Here is an 18,344-nt window from a genome sequence, read left to right as displayed (position 1 = left end):
GACAAACATTTTACCCAGAGATATTACCTAATCATGCCTTCTACAGATTCAGCACATCAGATTTTCTTTTTAGTAAGAAAAATGCACTGTGGACATGTGAGCAAATTGTAACCTTTTCATCTGCTCAGAACTGCCTTTGTCCTTACGTTAAGGTATAATGAAACGGCACTCTCAGCCTTCCTGTGTCTTCTTTCCAGGATACGTCTTCCGGGGGTCCCGCACGCGCTTACCCAGTGGGTGGCCTTTGCTATTACCTGTCTCCCCCAGAATCTTTTGGTTCTGTATTGGAGGACCCTGTCCATGCCGTCGTGTACATCGTGTTCATGCTGGGCTCCTGTGCATTCTTCTCCAAAACCTGGATCGAGGTCTCGGGCTCCTCTGCCAAAGATGTAAGTATAAGTTACAGTTTGATTAAACCAAGAAACAGTTCTCTCCTGTCATTGGTATAAGGGGTCTTGATTTGTTACCTCTTCCTAAAAAAATGGTCTGTGAACACACGTTGTGGCCACCTCCGCATTAGGGTGAAGCCTTACAGCCGTGGACAGCTCAGCAGTAAATTAGTGCTCTCCTGGGGAGCTGGAGCCAAACTAGAACCACCCTTTGTCATATGACTTCTTCGCAGCAGTTATAAAATTTTCTACATAAACATGGTTAGGATGCCAAAGAAGAAAACCTGTGAGTGTTTAGTGCCACCATGACATGTGTACCCAGCTTTCAATTTCCAGCTTAAAATTGAATGTGGTCTTCTCCTCGGGCATCCCGCAGGTTGCAAAGCAGCTGAAGGAGCAGCAGATGGTGATGAGGGGCCACCGAGAGACTTCCATGGTCCATGAGCTCAATCGGTGAGTGCCAGCCCTGGGTCCCAGTGGTTTTCTTACACATCAGGCATCTTCATCGGGCTTAGAGAGTTCTGGTTAATTAAATCTTATCCTTGGTTACAGGATAGAATAGTCAGTCCCCTGTGTCCGCAAGAAAATCAGCATTGCAAATTTCAGATTGTTTTCTAATCCCTAGCAAGGGCAGTAGGCAGTTTTGTTCATTCTCTTAACAAGAATTCTCTGAAGCCTTTAGATTTACCACACACTGTGCAGGAGAAAGAAAATGCAAGCTACATAGGAAATTTTAAATGTTCTAGTAGTCATGTTAAAAAAGTAAAAGTGGGGGGAAAAAGTAAAAATGTATTATGTAAGAAAAATCATGAGATATCTTATGTTCTTGTCTTCACCATCTCGTCACATTTTAATATCGCAACTTGGACTAGTCACATTTTGTAAGGCATGTGTGGTTTGTATGGCCACTTCCTGGACAGCAGCCCTCATCTAGACCATTAAGGTGTGTGACCAGGTGTAGTTTCCTGGAGGTAACGGAGTGACCTCTATAGGACTTAGGTTCCTAAATCAGAGGTAAGCAGGTTAGACTGCTCGGCCCTGCGGGCAGGTGGTGCGCATCGGGCTGGCCACACTGGAGGTATCTGCATGGTGGCACTCTGCTGACCCGTCTCCTGCTCCCCAGGTATATCCCCACTGCCGCTGCCTTCGGGGGGCTGTGTATCGGGGCCCTCTCCGTCCTGGCTGACTTCCTGGGTGCCATCGGGTCTGGAACTGGGATCTTGCTCGCGGTCACAATCATCTACCAGTACTTTGAAATCTTTGTAAAGGAGCAGAGTGAAGTTGGCAGCATGGGGGCCCTTCTATTCTGAGCCGTGTCTCCCCTGGACCAGGAAGAGGAGCCGCGCTCCGGAATTGCCAAGGAAGGGGGAACAACAACTTCATCACAGGGTGCTGCTGTGGCATGTGGACCTTTGTTTAATTTTTTTTTAATTTCATATTCTTTTATTCCACTTTGTAAAGTGCTAGATATTTCCGATTTGAAATTTTGCTTTTTATTCTGGCATTGGCAAAATAACTGTAGAAGTGAGGTTTTATTCAGCTGTTAGCGAGTGGTTGGGAGGATAATGACTGTCCTTGTGTGTCCATGTAACCTTTGTTTTAACCTTTGCACCTTCTCAGTGCCGTGGGTGACTGCAGTGGTCCCAGCTGTTCCCCTACAGGGGATGTCTTATTGGTTAGAAGCACAAACATTGTTGAAAGGACTGTTTCATTGTGGCAATAGGGTGTGAGGGTGAGAGTAGACGTGTTTCTGGTAGATGTAGGTGACTCACTAGCATGTCTCCTCGTTGTCAGGGGAAGGGACATCTGCTTAAAATTTGTTCTCTGGAAATAGAATTGTCTTTAGAACAGCCTGGCCTGTGGTGGCACATTGGATAAAGCATCGACCTGAAACACTAAGGTCACTAGTTCAAACTCCTGGGCTTGCCCAGTCAAGGCACATATGGCAGTTGATACTTCCTGCTCCTCTCCCCCTCTCTAAAATGAATAAATTAAAAAACAAAACGACAACAAAAAACAAATATAAAAGTCTTTTAGGACAGAGCTTCTTCTAAAAAAGAGGGATGAATTTCCTAGCAGACATTCTTGGGCTCTGTTTCTTTTTCTGCAGGTGAGGTTGGGAATCTTTAGCTCTACAAAGCTGTGCTTGGCCAAGCTAGGGACATGTTGTGTGGAGGACCCCTGAAGTGATGTCCATCTGTCCGGTTTTTCCAGTTGTTGGACCTGGTCCCCCGTGGTTCCCACTCCCTGCTTGGCCCTGCAAGGGGAGGTCCTGTGGGGCCCTCAGCCGTGGAAAGACGGTGACTTCACAAGCCACTGCTACCTTCTAGGCTGGAAACTTCCCACTGTGTTTTTAGAACTAGTATTATGCTTAAGACCAAATGCAAGTAAGGTAAATGACAAGATGCCACCAATCTCTCAAATTCCCCAGAAGAAGGGCGTAGGCCCAGTGTCTGACATGCAGTTAGGGTGAGAGAATCTGATCATGTAAACAGATTCTCAATTATGTGTAAAATAAGTTCTGTTTGATATAACAGATGATCTAGATCTTAGGCATTAGAACCTTTTCTAAGGCCTTTAGGGAGGTCACTCTCAGGGGACAAGCACCTGGCAGTGCTTAGCAGCAAGGACAGCAGAGTTGGGCACTGCAGGCTGAAGGGTTCTTGCTGGGGGTGCTCCAGTTCTGAGAGAGCACCAGGGTAAGTGCAGCCCTGTAGAGAGACGTCCACTGGCAGCAGGTACACAGAAGCACAGAGACATGCTCCTGACTTGATAGAAGCAGCAAACTTGATACCTAAGTCAGGAGGGCTCCTAAAAGTCCTCACTGTACTAACCAGAAAAAGACCAACCAAGGAACTAGAAGCAACTTGCTTAAAATACCCAGCAAGTCAGCCACAGAACCAGGATGGGCCTGGCTGCTCTCCAGCCCTGTCCAGGGCGTCCACCCTATCACACGTGGCCTTGTCAGACCCAGTCCTAAGCTGAGACCTGCCGCCTCCCCTGCACTCGGTCCGCTCAGCCCCACCCAGGGAAATGGGCGGGCTCTGGCCGGCAGGGCGCAGTCCCCAGGCTCATGGGCTGTGGTCTGGAGGGGGCTGGGCCTCACAGCCCTGCCTACAGGGGGGCCCTGGGTGGCTCAGGCTCATGCTCTATAGTTAATAATACCACAGTGGGTGGGGGCTGACTCCAGCTTCCAGGGACTGTCACTGTGGGTGCCAAAATGGCATAACTGAGATAAGGTGAAAAGTAACAAATAAAACCAACTTTTTACAAGCCATTTGCTCATGTTTTGGTTTTCAAGTTCCCTTTTATTCCTAAGCAGACTATTGAGAGGATGCCTGAGGTTTGGTGTCACCCTGATTTTGTCCAGGGTATCCAGGGTCTCCCCTACATCCAGGCTCCTCCTCAGAAAGACATTTTGTCTGGAAAGCTTCCTTCTGGTGGTCGTGTCGACCGCTCGGGTAATTTGACATGCAGCAGCCATGGTGCTGGGCGCTGTGCAGGCTTGAGCCCTCCTAGGGCCTTGAGGGGACCACTGTGTCCGGGAGGTGCAGAATCTTCCTGCAGAAGCCTGTGGCCCCACGCCTTCCCGCCCTTTCAGTCCAGGACAAGGGGTTTTATTCTTGGCTGTGACAACAGTCATCAGTGCACATCTGGTCCCTGGTCATGAGCTTGGCCTTGGCCAGACCCATGGGTAAGCTAGGAGAGTTTCCACTCCACCCCGGACTGCAGCATCATGTGGACGGTAGTAGTAGGCATGTGGCTGCTTCCCTGGGATGTGCCGTGCCGAAAAGTAGTGGTTTGCGCTTGGAGCCAAGTGACAGACCGTTTCCAGGGTCAAGTGAGAAAAAGCTTCCTACTTACCTAGATGTCAAAGCTGACATGCTTGTCCTGGACCATGCCTCACCCCAAGCCCAAAGCAGCCCGTCCGCCCTCTGCTGCCTCCACACTTGCCAGCCCAGAGTGGGCTCAGAGATGCAGGGCAGGAGGCAGCAAGCAAGCACTGCAAAACGCGGAGACAGGCTGAGTGCTCTCGGCTCCCAGCAACTCAGGAGAGCTGCTTCCAGGGAAGCGCTCCAGTTTCTGTTGCTCTCTGCCTGTGGCCACACCAACCTCATCTGGGAGCAGGGCCAGTGGAGCCACATTGGAGTGGCCACATGCATGGTTTGGGTGCCAGGTTCTGCCTTGGCTCACTGACGCCATGGTGGCCCTCTGGACCTCACTTCCTACCTGTTCACTCAAAGTTGAGCAGTGCCTCTTGTTCATAATGGGAGAAAACCTCTTTTTCCTGGGGGGCAAGAACTGTGATAGCCACCTCTACATAATTTCATCCACCACCCCCACCCCATAACTTCTAGAGTCCTTGGGAAGAAACCGCTTGTCCCTGTTTTACAAGTGCAGAAATAGAGTGTGACTAAAGTCACACAGCCACTTAGCAGCAGAGCCAGGATTAAGTGCTCAAGGCCCTCTTTCTACTGCAAGATCATGCTTGGCTGCTGGGCCCGTCTGCAGGTACCTCTGCTAGGGGCCTAGTTGGGGGAGGAGTGAAGGGCACAGGGCAGCATGACCCACTCCCGGGAGCCTCTCGTGCTGCCTGGAGCTGGGTCCCTGCAGGAAACCTGCCCTGGCTTGGGAGCAGCCCCAGCCTCTGCTGACATCCCTACTTCAGTCCCACCACTTTCTCCTACCTGCCCCAGCCTCCGCTGACGCCCCCACTTCAGTCCCACCACTTTCTCCTACCTGCCCCAGCCTCAGCTGACGTCCCTACTTCAGTCCCACCACTTTCTCCTACCTGCCCCAGCCTCAACTGACGTCCCTACTTCAGTCCCACCACTTTCTCCTACCTGCCCCAGCCTCAGCTGACGCCCCCACTTCAGTCCCACCACTTTCTCCTACCTGCCCCAGCCTCAGCTGACATCCCTACTTCAGTCCCACCACTTTCTCCTACCTGCCCCAGCCTCCGCTGACGTGCCTACTTCAGTCCCACCACTTTCTCCTACCTGCCCCAGCCTCCGCTGACATCCCTACTTCAGTCCCACCACTTTCTCCTACCTGCCCCAGCCTCCGCTGACGTCCCTACTTCAGTCCCACCACTTTCTCCTACCTGCCCCAGCCTCCGCTGACGTCCCTACTTCAGTCCCACCACTTTCTCCACCTGCCCCAGCCTCCGCTGACGTCCCTACTTCAGTCCCACCACTTTCTCCTACCTGCCCCAGCCTCCGCTGACATCCCTACTTCAGTCCCACCACTTTCTCCTACCTGCCCCAGCCTCAGCTGACGCCCTCACTTCAGTCCCACCACTTTCTCCTACCTGCCCCAGCCTCCGCTGACGTCCCTACTTCAGTCCCACCACTTTCTCCACCTGCCCCAGCCTCAGCTGACGTCCCCACTTCAGTCCCACCGCTTCCTCCTACCTGCCGATGCCCCTCCTTCGCCAGCTCCTGCTGAAAGCCCTAAGTGGGTTTTAATGCATTGGGAAGAAGTCCTCAGGAAGCTCGTGCAGTGGGGAAGACAGATGAGTTTCCCGTCTCTACCCGAGAGCCAAGGAAGAGCATGGCTTCCTGACCTGAGGGCCAGGGGGTACCCACAGCATACCGTCTGAGGGTCAGCAAAAGCCCCAGGGCAAAACACTTCAACACCCACCACTGCCTGGATCTGGAGAGTCACAGGGGTACCCCCTTAGTGGCAGTGCCCACCTCATTCCTCCGCCTCCAACTTTCTTTACTCCCTATCTCTCTGCTCAGAGCCTTTTGTCAGCATACCTTCACAATCACCTACTCCTTTCCATTCAACACATTGCCGAGCTGCTGAGGGTAAATGGGTCAGGATCTTCTACTCAGAGAGCTTCCATCTTGCAGTAAGGGTTCTGCAGCATCCACCAAGCCTCTGAGCCTTTTCCCAGTTTTCCTCACTGTCCTGCAAAGCCCAGCTCAGTGAGGCTAGAAAGATCCAAATGTCCACCAGACGGGGGCTGGCTAGGGCATTTCTCTTACATGCTGAGTTAGAAGAATCTTCAAGATGTGCTGTTGAGGAAAAGTTAAAAAGGCAAGAAGCAGAACAGTGTATACTACTCTGTGTGTTTAAAAATGGGGGAGATAAAGCCTGATCTTTGTGGCACTGTGGAGAATGTCAACCTGGAGTGCTGAGGTTGCTGGTTAGAAACCCTGGGCTTGCCCAGTCAAGGCACATACAAGAAGCAACTACATAGAGTCGATGCTTCCTGCTCCTCCCCTCCCTCCTTTCTCTCTCTCTCTCTCTTTCTTTCTCTAAAAATCAATAAATAAAATATTTTTTTAAATGGAGGAGATACAAAGTAGACTGCATCAGGAAAAGAGATAGCAATTTTTCACAAAACTGAACACATACCTACCCAAGAGAAAAATATATGCCTACACAAAGACTTTTACAGAAATGTTCTTTGCAGCCTATTTGTAATAGCTGACAAGTGGGAACAGCATGTGAGTGGACGAATAAATGGTGCTCACCCATACAATGGCCTTGTACATAGCAATCAGAAGGAACAAACTATGGTGACACACAAGCACGTGTGTCAAGAGCATGAATCTCATTGTCCAAAGTGGATTGAAAGAAACAAATCACAGCAGAGTGCTTACACGTCATATGATTTCATTTTTATGAAGTTCTAGAGCAGATAAAGCTAACCTATGGTGAGAAAGGCCAGAACACTGTTGCCTCTGGTGTGTTGAAGATTGGAAAGAGGCACAAGAGAACTTTCTGGGATGACAGTACCATCCTTGATAGGGTTTGCATTTCATTTGTCAAAACTATGGAATGGGGCCCTGGCCGGTTGGCTCAGCGGTAGAGCGTCGGCCTGGCGTGCGGGGGACCTGGGTTTGATTCCTGGCCAGGGAACATAGGAGAAGCGCCCATTTGCTTCTCCACCCCCCCCCCTTCCTCTCTGTCTCTTTCTTCCCCTCCCGCAGCCGAGGCTCCATTGGAGCAAAGATGGCCCAGGCGCTGGGGATGGCTCCTTGGCCGCTGCCCCAGGCGCTAGAGTGGCTCTGGTCGCGGCAGAGTGACGCCCCGGAGGGGCAGAGCATCGCCCCCTGGTGGGCAGAGCATCGCCCCTGGTGGGCGTGCCGGGTGGATCCCGGTTGGGCGCATGCAGGAGTCTGTCTGACTGTCTCTCCCCGTTTCCAGCTTCAGAAAAATACAAAAACAAAAAACAAAAAAACTATAGAATGGTACCTAAATCAGTGCATTTCACTGTATATAAATTTAACCTTGCCCTGGCCGGTTGGCTCAGCGGTAGAGCGTCGGCCTAGCGTGCGGAGGACCCGGGTTCGATTCCCGGCCAGGGCACATAGGAGAAGCGCCCATTTGCTTCTCCACCCCTCCGCCGTGCCTTCCTCTCTGTCTCTCTCTTCCCCTCCCGCAGCCAAGGCTCCATTGGAGCAAAGATGGCCCGGGTGCTGGGGATGGCTCTGTGGCCTCTGCCCCAGGCGCTAGAGTGGCTCTGGTCGCAACATGGCGACACCCAGGAGGGTCGCAACATGGCGACGCCCAGGATGGGCAGAGCATCGCCCCCTGGTGGGCAGAGCGTCGCCCCTGGTGGGTGTGCCGGGTGGATCCCGGTCGGGCGCATGCGGGAGTCTGTCTGACTGTCTCTCCCTGTTTCCAGCTTCAGAAAAATGCAAAAAAAAAAAAAAAAAATTTAACCTTAATATCTATATAAACAGCCCCCAGCCCCTCCCATGTGCATCCAGACCCAGCACAGGCAACTTTCAGGCCCTTACTGCTTTATAACTCCTAACAGGTAGTCCTGGGTCAGTCATAGGCAGCATGTGGCATTGACCTGCACTAAAATCCATTCCATTGGTCAGCTTCAGACCAAAATAGCACTACTCAATGTGCTCCATAAGTGGACCACCCAAAGGGAGGTCTTGGCAGGTACCAGACCCCACTAGAGCAAACTCCGCTGTGTGGGGTTAGCCTCTTCACAGCTTGTGTGCTGTGGTCATGGCCATTCCTCATAGCCGGCCAGCCTGAGAGTCAGTCCCATCCACTGAGAAGTCAACAGCAATCAAGGCTCAACTACAACAGGAGGGCAAACAAGGGGCCTTCCTGGAGCACCTGGACTAGATAATTAGGTATGCCATGCCATGGAGCCTTACAGGACACCTACTACATGAGGCCACAGTGCCCAGACTGGGAGACAGCAGATCTACCTAACATGAAAACAAAAAGAGAGGCAGCCCAAATAGAGACAAGCCCCAAGTGAAAGAACAGGAGAAATCTCCAGAAAAAGAACTAAATGAAATGGAGGCAAGCAATCTACCAGATAACAGAGTTCAAAACACCAGTTACAAAGATGCTCCAGGAACTTAGGGGAAAAATAGATGAACTGAAAACTTCAACAAAGATATACTAAGCATAAAAAGGGACATAAAAACCATAAAAAAAAAAACCCAGTCAGCCTGACTAGTGGTGGCACAGTGACTAGAACATCAACCTGGGACAATGAGGTCCCAGGTTCGAAACCCTGAGCTTGCTAGCTTGAGCACGGGCTCATCCACCTTGAGCACAGGGTTGCCAGCTTGAGCATGGAATCGTCTATATGATCCCAAAGTCACTGGCTTGAGCCCAGAGTCTCTGTGTGGGGGTTGAGCAAGGGGACATTGGCTCAGCTGGAGCACCCCGGTCAAGGCACATATGAGAAGCAGTCAATGAACAACTAAAGTGATGCAACTATGAGTTGATGCTTCTCATCTCTCTTCTGTCTGTCCATCTGTCTGTTTCTCTCAAATAAAATAACCAGTCAGAAATAAAGAATATAATATCTGAAATGAAGAATACACTAGAAAGAATCAACATCAAATTAGATGAAGCAGAGGACTGAATCAGTGATTTAGAAGACAAGGAAGCAGAAAACACCCAAGTAAAACAGAAAAAAAAAATTTATTTTAAAATGAGGCTTTTTAAAGGACCTCTAGCACAACATGTAACAACATTCACATCACAGGGGTACAAGACAAAGAAAGACAGAGCAAGGAATTGAGAATCTATATATTTGAAAAAGTAACAACTAGAAACTTTCCTAACCTGATGAAGAAAAAGACATAAAAATCCAGCCCAGGAAGTGCAGAGAGTCCCAAACAAGATGAACCCAAAGGGGTCCACACCAAGAGACATCATAATTAAAATAAGAAGGGTTAAGCCTGACCAGGCGGTGGCACAGTGGATAGAGCATCGGACTGGGATGTGGAGGACCCAGGTTCAATACCCCGAGGTCGCCAGCTTGAGCGTGGGCTCATCTGGTTTGAGCAAAGCTCACCAGCTTGGACCCAAGGTTGCTGGCTCGAGCAAAGAGTTACTCGGTCTGCTGCAGCCCCATGGTCAAGGCACGTATGATAAAGCAATCAATGAACTAAGGTGTCACAACGAAAAACTAATGATTGATGTTTCTCATCTCTCTCCGTTCCTATCTGTCCTTATCTATCCCTCTCTCTGACTCTGGAAAAAAATAAGAAGGGTTAAAAACAAAGAATGTTAAAAGCAGCAAGAGAAAGACAATTAGTTGCTGACAAAAGAGATCCCATAAGAGTGTCCACTGATTTCACAACAGAAACCTTTCAGGGCCTGACCTGTGGTGGCACAGTGGATAAAGTGTTGACCAAGAACACTGAGGTCACCAGTTAGAAACCCTGGGCTTGCCCAGTTAAGGTATATATGGGAGTGGATACTTCCTGCTCCTCCCCTCTTCTCTCTCTCTCTCTCTCTCTCTCTCTCTCTCTCTCTCTCCCCTCTCTAAAATTTTTAGAGAAAGTGATGAAAAACAAAGGCCTTCAACAATGATTACTCTACCCAGAAAGGCTATCATTTAAAATAGAAGGAAAGAGCCCTGGCTGGTGGCACAGTGGATAGAGCTTCACCCCAGAGTGCTAAGGTCACCAGTTTGATCCCAGGGTCAGCAATTCAAGCCTGGGGTCACCAGCTCAATCCTGGGGCTCACGGCTCAATCCTGAAGGTATCAGCTTGCACCTGAGGGTGCCAGCTTGATCCCAAGGGCTCTGGTTTGACCCCCAAGGTCGAAGGTTCAAGCCACAGTGAGGGAACATATGAGAAGCATGGAACAACAAATTGATGCCTCTTTCTCTGTCTCTCTCTCTTCCCTCCTCCCTTTTTCTCAAATAAATAAATAAAATTGACAGATAAAAAACTTCCCAGACAAGAGACAGCTAAAGGAGCTCATCTCCACCAAACCAATATTACAAGAAATGTTAACAAATCTTCTTTAAGAAGAAAGACGAAACCATAAATGTGAATAATAATAATTACTTTAAATCCTATAAATGGATAGCGCTCCAATCCAAAGACAGGGTACCTCAATCAATAAGAAAAAGACTTATACATATGCTGCCTACAAAAGATCCTATTCAGATCAAAAGACACACAAATTTTAAGTAAAGGGATAGAAAAAGATATTTCATGGAAAAGGAAATGAAGAGCTGAAAACTTGTATTAGGCAAAATGACTTTAAAGGCTATAATAGACAAGGACATTACATAATGATAAGAAATCGACCCAATAAGAGCATATAACCCTTGTAAAACATTTATGCACCCAACATAGGAGAACCTAAATATATAAGGCAGATATTGATGGACACAAAGAGAGAGATGAACAGTAAAACAAAGTAAAAAACTTTAACACTCTATTGACATCAATGGGTAGATCTTCCAGATGAAAAATCAACAAAGAAATAGCAGTTTTAAATGACACATTAGACCAGATGGATTTAATTGATACTTTTAGAGCATTTTGCCCCAAAGCGAAAGAATATACATCCTTTTCAAATTCATATGAAATATTTTCCAGGACAGACTACATGTCAAGCCACAAAACAAGTCACAATTTTAAGAAAATTGAAATTATATCCAGCATCTTAACTGACCATAACAGTATGAAATTAGATAACAATTACAAGAAGGAAACTGAAAAAAACACACAAACACTTGGAAACTAAATAGTATGTTACTAGACAATGAATGGGTTAACAGTGAGATAAAGGAGGAAATCAAAAGACAGCTTGAGACCAATTAAAATGAAAATAACGAACCCAAATCTATGAAACAGTGAAAGCAGTCCTAAGAGGGAAATTCACAGCAATACAGGCCTAGAAACAAGAAAATATGTCAAATAAACAATCTCATCTTAAATCTAAAGTAACTAAAGGAGAACAAGAAACACCCAAAGTGAGTAGAAGGGAAATAATAAATACTAGAGCAAAAATAAACCAAATAGAGTCTTTAAAAGTCAATAAAAAAATCAATGAAACTAAGAGCTGGTGCTTTGAAAAAGTAAACAAAATTGATAAACGTTTAACCAAAGTCATCATGAAAAAAATAGTGAGCACCCAAATAAAATCAGACATGATAGAGGAAAAGTGACAACTGACTCAACAAATACAAGGGATAAGAAAATACTAGGAACATTAAATACCAACAAATTGGACAACCTGGAAGAAATGGACAAATACCTAGAAAGATAACAATCTTACAAGACTGAGTCAAGAAGAAATAGAAAATCTGGGCCCTGGCTGGTTGGTTCAGTGGTAGAGTGTTGGCCTGGTGTGTGGAAGTCCCGGGTTCAGTTCCCAGTCAGGGCACACAGGAGAAGCGCCCATCTGCTTCTCCACCCTTCCCCCTCTTTTTTCTCTCTATCTCTCTCTTCCCCCTCCCAACTCCAAAGCTCCATTGGAGCAAAGGTGGCCCGGGCACTGAGGATGGCTCCATGGCCTCTGCCTCAGGCGCTAGAATGGCTCCTGTTGCAATGGAGCAATGCCCCAGATGGGCAGAACATCACCCCCTGGTGGGCATGCTGGGTGGATCCTGGTCAGGTGCATGTGGGAGTCTGACTGCCTCCCCACTCCTAACTTCGGAAAAAGATAGAAAAAAAAGAAATAGAAAATCTGAATAGACGTAGTACTACCAATGGAATTGAATTAGTAATCAACTCCCAACAAAAATATTGAACCAGATAGCTTCACATGTGAATTTTACCAAACATTCAAATAAGAATTAACACCTACCTATCCTCAAACTATTCCAAAAAATTCAAAAGGGGGTCCTGGCTGGTTGGCTCAGAGGTAGAGTGTTAGCCCAGCGTGTGGAAATCCCAGGTTCAATTCCTGGTCAGGGCACACAGGAGAAGCAACCATCTGCTTCTCTACCCCTTCTCCCCCATCTTTCTCTCTCTCTCTTCTTCTCCCGCAGCATGGCTTCAATGGTTCAAGCAAGTTGGCCCCAGGCACTGAGGATGGCTCCATGGCCTTGCCTCAGGCATTAAAATAGCTCAGTTGCCCAAGCAACAGAGCAGTGGCCCCAGGTGGGCAGAGTATTGCCCCATAGGGAGCTTTCTGAGTAGATCCCGGTCAGGTCACATGTGGATGTCTATCTGTCTGCCTCCCTGCCTCTCACTTAATTAAAAATAAAATTCATAAGGGGGTAAGGCGCCCAAGCACATTTTACAAGTCCAGCATTACCTTGATTTTAAAACCAAAGACATTACCAAATAAGAAAATTATAGGACAATAGCTCTGATGAGCTTAGGTGCAAAATCAACAAAATATCAACAAACCAAATTCCGCAATACATAAAAATATCATACATCTTGATCAACTGGGATTTATTCCTGGGATACAAGGTTGGTTCAATATCCACAAATCAATTAACATGATACATCATATAAACAAAATGAAGAATAAAAATCATATGATCATATAAATAGATGCAGAAAACGTATTTGACAATATCCAGCACCCATTTATGATAAGAACTCTCAGCAAAGTGGGAAGAGAGGGAATATACCTCAAGTAATAAAAGCCATATTTGACAAACCCACAGCCAACATCATATTCACTGAAGAAAAGCCAAAGTATTTTTCTGAAGATCAGGAATAAGACAAGGATGTCCACTTTTATAATTCTTATTCAAATAGTATTGGAAATCCTAGCCACAGCAACCAGATAAGAAAAAGAAATAAAAGGCATTGAGCCTGACCAGGCAGGCAGTGGTGCCATGGATAGAGCATCGGACTGGGATACAGAGGACCCACATTCAAAACTCCGAGGTCGCCAGCTTGAGTGCAGACTCATCTTGTTTGAGCAAGGCTCACCAGCTTGAGCCCAGGGTTGCTGGCTTGAGCAAGGGGTCACTTGGTCTGCTGTAGCCCCCCAGTCAAGGCACATATGAGAAAGCAATCAATGAACAACTAAGGTGCCACAATTAAGAATTGATGCTTCTCATCTCTCCCTTCTTGTCTGCATGTCCCTATCTATCCCTCTCTCTGACTCTCTCTGTCTCTGTCACACACACACACACACACACACACACACACACACACACAAAAGTCATTGAAATTGGAAAGGAAGAAGTAAAACTCATTATTTGCAGATGACATAATACTGTATATAGAGAACACTAAAGAGTTGACCAGAAATAATACTAGAACTAATAAATGAATTCAGTAAAGTAGCAGGATACAACATAAATATCCAGAAAGTAAATGCATTTTTATACACCAATAATGACTATCAATAAGGGAAACTAAGAAAAAATCCAATTTACAATTACATACTTTTTTTTTTAAAGCTAGGAGTAAATTTAATCAAGAATGTAAAAGACCTGTACTGGGAAAATTTAAAACATTAAAGAAAAAATTAGAGAAGATACAAAAAAAAAAAAAAAGGAAGCATATATTATGCTTGATAAAATTAACATCATTAATATGTCTATACTACCTTAAGTAATCTATAGATTTAATGTAATCCCTATCAAAAAACCAATAGCATTTTTCACAGAACTAAAATAATCCAAAAATTTATGTAGAACCACGAAAGACCACCAAAAGGAACTACATTAAACTAAAAAGGTTTTGCACAGCAAAGGAAGCCATCAACAAAACAAAAAGTCAACCTACTCAGTAGGAGAACATATTCACCAATGATACATCTGATAAAGGAATAAAGGGTTAAAATATAAAATTTATAAAGAACTCATACACATCAACAAAAAAACAAACAATCCAATTTTAAAAATGAACAAAGATCCTGAACAGACACTTCTCCGAAATGGACATACAGATAGCCAATAGAAATATGAAAAGATTTAGCCTGACCAGGCGGTGGCACAGTGAATAGAGCATCGGACTGGGATGCGGAGGACTCAGGTTCAAGACCCTGAGGTCGCCAGCTTGAGCACAGGCTCATCTGGTTTAAGCAAGGCACACCAGCTTGGACCCAAGGTTGCTGGCTCGAGCAAGGGGTTACTCGGTCTGCTGAAGGCCCACGGTCAAGGCATATATGAGAAAGCAATCAATGAACAACTAAGGTGTCTCAACAAAAAACTGATGATTGATGCTTATCTCTCTCCCTTCCTGTCTGTCTGTCCCTATCTATCCCTCTCTCTGACTCTCTGTCTCTGTAAAAAAAATAATAAAAACAATTAAAGAAAAGAAATATGAAAAGATTTTAAAAAATGAAAAGATGTTCAACATCACTAATCAAATCATCAAAGAAATGCAAATTGAAACCACAGTGAGATATCACCTCACACCTGTCAGAATGGCACTCATCAATAAATCAACAATCAACTGTGTTGGCAAGGATGTGGAAAATAGAAAACTCTTGTGCACTATTGGTGGGATTGCAGATTGGTGCAGCCACTATGGAAAACAATGTGGAGGTTTTCCAATAAGTTAAAAATAGAACTACATTATGCCCCAGTGATTCCACTTCTGGGTAAATATCCAAAGAAATCCAAAACTAATTTAAGACATTTGTACCCCTATTTCCATTGCAGTGTTATTTATAATAGTCAGGATATGGATGCAACCCAAGTGCCCATCAATAGACAACTGGATAAGAAGAAGAGGTGCATATTTACAATGGAACAGTACACAGTAATAAAAAGGAATGGAATCAGCCCTGGCTGGTTGGTTCAGTGAATCGAGTGTGGGCCTGGTATGCAGATGTCCCTGGTTTGATCCCTGGTCAGAGCACACATGAGAAGCAACCATCTGCTTCTCTCACCCTCCTTTCCTCCTCTCTCCTTCCCCCCTCACAGCCAGTAGCTCAACTGGTTCCAGTGTTGCCCTGAGCACTGAGAATAGCTCAACTGGTCCAACCAAGCTTCGGCCTCAGGCACTGAGGATATCTTTGTTGATTTGAGCATCAGCCCCAGACAGGGATTGCCAGGTAGATCCCAGTTGGGACGCATGTGGGAATCTGTCTATCTCCCCTCCTCTCACTTAAAAAAAAAAAAAAGAATGAAATCTTACCATTTGCAACAACAGAGGAAGGACCTGGAAGGTATTATGCTAAGTGATTTCACTTATATGTGGAACTTAAAGAACAAAATAAACAAAACAGAAAAAGCTTCATAAATACAGAAAATAAACTGAGCATTACCAGATGGGAGGGGCGGTAGTGGGTTGCAGCCGTTTCACACCACTTTGGCAGAACTGATACCGAAATTTTGTTGAGCTCAGCAAACTGGTTGTTAAAATGGCACTTGTAATCAGGGTTCTCTCTAAGGTGGGTGCCTGGGCAGCCGCCCAATGTGGAAGTCACAAATTTACCTTTCTTACTCTTTTTTTTTGTTTCTCCTTTTTCAGAAAGGAAGGTATTTTCTTCAGTCTTTTTTTTTATTTATTTATTTATTTATTTATTTATTTAATTTTTAAAATTCATTTTAGAGAGGAGAGGGAGAGAGAGAAGTGGGGAGGAGCTGGGAGCATCAACTCCCATATGTGCCTTGACCAGGCAAGCCCAGGGTTTCGAACCGGTGACCTCAGCATTTCCAGGTCGACGCTTTATCCACTGCGCCACCACAGGTCAGGCCTTTTTATTTATTTTTTTTATTAATCCTTAGGTTTTTTTGTTGTTTTTTTGTTGTTGTTGTTGTTTTTTTACAGAGACAGAACGAGAGTCAGAAAGAGGGATAGATAGGACAGACAGACAGGAACACAGAGAGATGAGAAGAATCAATCATCAGTTTTTCGTTGTGGCACTTTAGTTATTCATTGATTGCTTTCTCATATGTGCCTTGACCCTGGGGCTACAGCAGACCTTGGGTCCAAGCTGGTGGGTTTTGCTCAAACCAGATGAGCCCGCGCTAAAGCTGGCGACCTCCGGGTCTCGAACCTGGGTCCTCCACATCCCAGTTCGACGCTCTATCCACTGCGCCACCGCCCGGTCAGGTAATCCTTACTCTTTTTTAATATTCATCTGCACAACAGCATATTCTAAGTACCCGTGGTAATATTCATTCCATCCATAGGTGAGAAAAATTTGATGGGATTACGCTTATAATATTTATTTATTCATTTCATAAAACTCATTATACCTTTGATAAAATACATTTTAATTCCTTCACATTTGTTACATCAGTAAACAGACATACAACGTTAAGAGGAAAAGTACCAAACAACCAAAGGGTGACAAGCTGTCATTTGTTTCAGCTTTGTGTTACACCCAAAATTCCAAGATAGTATGAATGCGCTGGTGTTCCCCAAATGGGGAAACCAATAGGAAGCTAGGGCACAATGCACCAATAGAAATACAGATTTCAAGGGTTATCTTATTCCCCATTTCAGAAGCCATGGAAGAATGCTCACAACTTTCCTGAGACAAGTAGGTTTGTTGTACACAGTATTCGATCCTATTTAATCTGCGTCACCTATGCCATTTATTAATTCTGCCTAGAAACTTTTAATTAGTATTGATAAAATGAAGAAAATGTATGTTCTGACTGATATTTATCAATAGTGTAAGCATAGTGCTTTGTTTATAAAAGTTTATATGACTACACGTGGACAAAAACTTCTGAGAGTTTGAAGACAGACGTCTTAGAGCAAACAATGTAATAATTTTTAATTTTCAGGAATCACCATATCAAACAGAGGATGCTGAACAAGTAAAATCATTGCTCTATAAAACGGATTCTGTCAATGTATCCGAGATTACAGGTCACAGACTTAGTAAAACAGCTGCAAAACAAACAAACAACAACAAAAAAAAAAACGCATCCCATAAAGGTTGAGCTGAAATGCCCTAAAGATGCACTGTGTATTCAAGGCATTGTTAACAAAAGCATCAAAATATTAGGTTTTGTTTATTGCTTCATGAAAGATTTTTGTAACATTAATGTGCTAAGTATCCTGAACTGTACTCTGGTTTGATCTACCTTGGAATTGAATGCAACACAAGTTTTTAAAATCAGTATTCTATAAACGTGGCCATGTTACTTACGATGATGCTATGGAAATACTTCGCCTAACAACATGACTGCATATAAGGGTCAGTGACTTACATTTCATACACAAACTCTGTAATCATCTTGTTGAGTGTCCTTCTCTCCTTGAGACCCTGTGTTTCAATGCTCCTAAAGTAACTACAAGAGAAAGCAAGTTTTTTCATGTGAGTTTCTGTAGAAGAAACTATGCTTATTTTAGTGCCATAAAGCAGAATGATGAAGGAATATAACAAACTGCCTCTTGATATCGATATAAATAATTTATCATAATGCAGCTTTTATAATAGTTGTTTATTATTTTACTATTGTCTGTATAATATCTTAATAATTTGTACTCTTTTATTGTCTATAGTTAAATTTAATTCCTATTGTGATTCTGTGTATGTATTGCCATCTAACTTCCATTGTTGGTACTTCATATTTTTTCTTTTTTTTCCGTGCTCTGTGATTATATATTCTTTTGTTCCCTTATATAATTGTCCTTTATTCTTGAAATACCTTATTTCTAAATACTGATACAAATGTAGTTTATATATATTGTTTGAATCATGATGTTTTTTCTACTTGAGCAAATACTAGCTTATTTTTGTGATATTTTTGTCTTGTGCCAGCTACTGGCTTATCTTTTACCTTTTTTTTTTTCTTTTTATTCTAATTATTGCCTACTCTTTATTCTATA

The 18,344-nt window shown here is 44.8% G+C and overlaps 1 protein-coding gene and 1 long non-coding RNA gene across 2 annotated transcripts in view; one reads left to right on the top strand and one right to left on the bottom strand.

Annotated features, from left to right (window-relative positions):
* The window catches only part of SEC61A1 (SEC61 translocon subunit alpha 1), a 19,769-nt gene extending 16,103 nt beyond the window's left edge, over nt 1-3,666 (top strand). Inside the window, exons 10-12 of the mRNA XM_066247261.1 lie at nt 198-389; nt 766-842; nt 1,513-3,666. Coding sequence (XP_066103358.1) covers nt 198-389; nt 766-842; nt 1,513-1,699 — 456 coding nt within the window. The 3' untranslated portion in view covers nt 1,700-3,666. The remainder of the gene's footprint in view (nt 1-197; nt 390-765; nt 843-1,512) is intronic.
* Nucleotides 2,503-18,344, bottom strand: LOC136315562 (uncharacterized). The gene is made up of 2 exons (XR_010727525.1): nt 8,070-18,344; nt 2,503-7,633 (listed from the first exon to the last, which is right to left on the bottom strand). It is a non-coding gene; the product is annotated as an uncharacterized lncRNA (long non-coding RNA).

The sequence above is a fragment of the Saccopteryx bilineata genome, chromosome 11, assembly GCF_036850765.1.
Source record: "Saccopteryx bilineata isolate mSacBil1 chromosome 11, mSacBil1_pri_phased_curated, whole genome shotgun sequence".
Classification (NCBI taxonomy): domain Eukaryota; kingdom Metazoa; phylum Chordata; class Mammalia; order Chiroptera; family Emballonuridae; genus Saccopteryx; species Saccopteryx bilineata.
The sequence above is the reverse complement of the archived record's forward strand: the minus strand, read 5'-3'. Positions and strand labels throughout refer to the sequence as shown.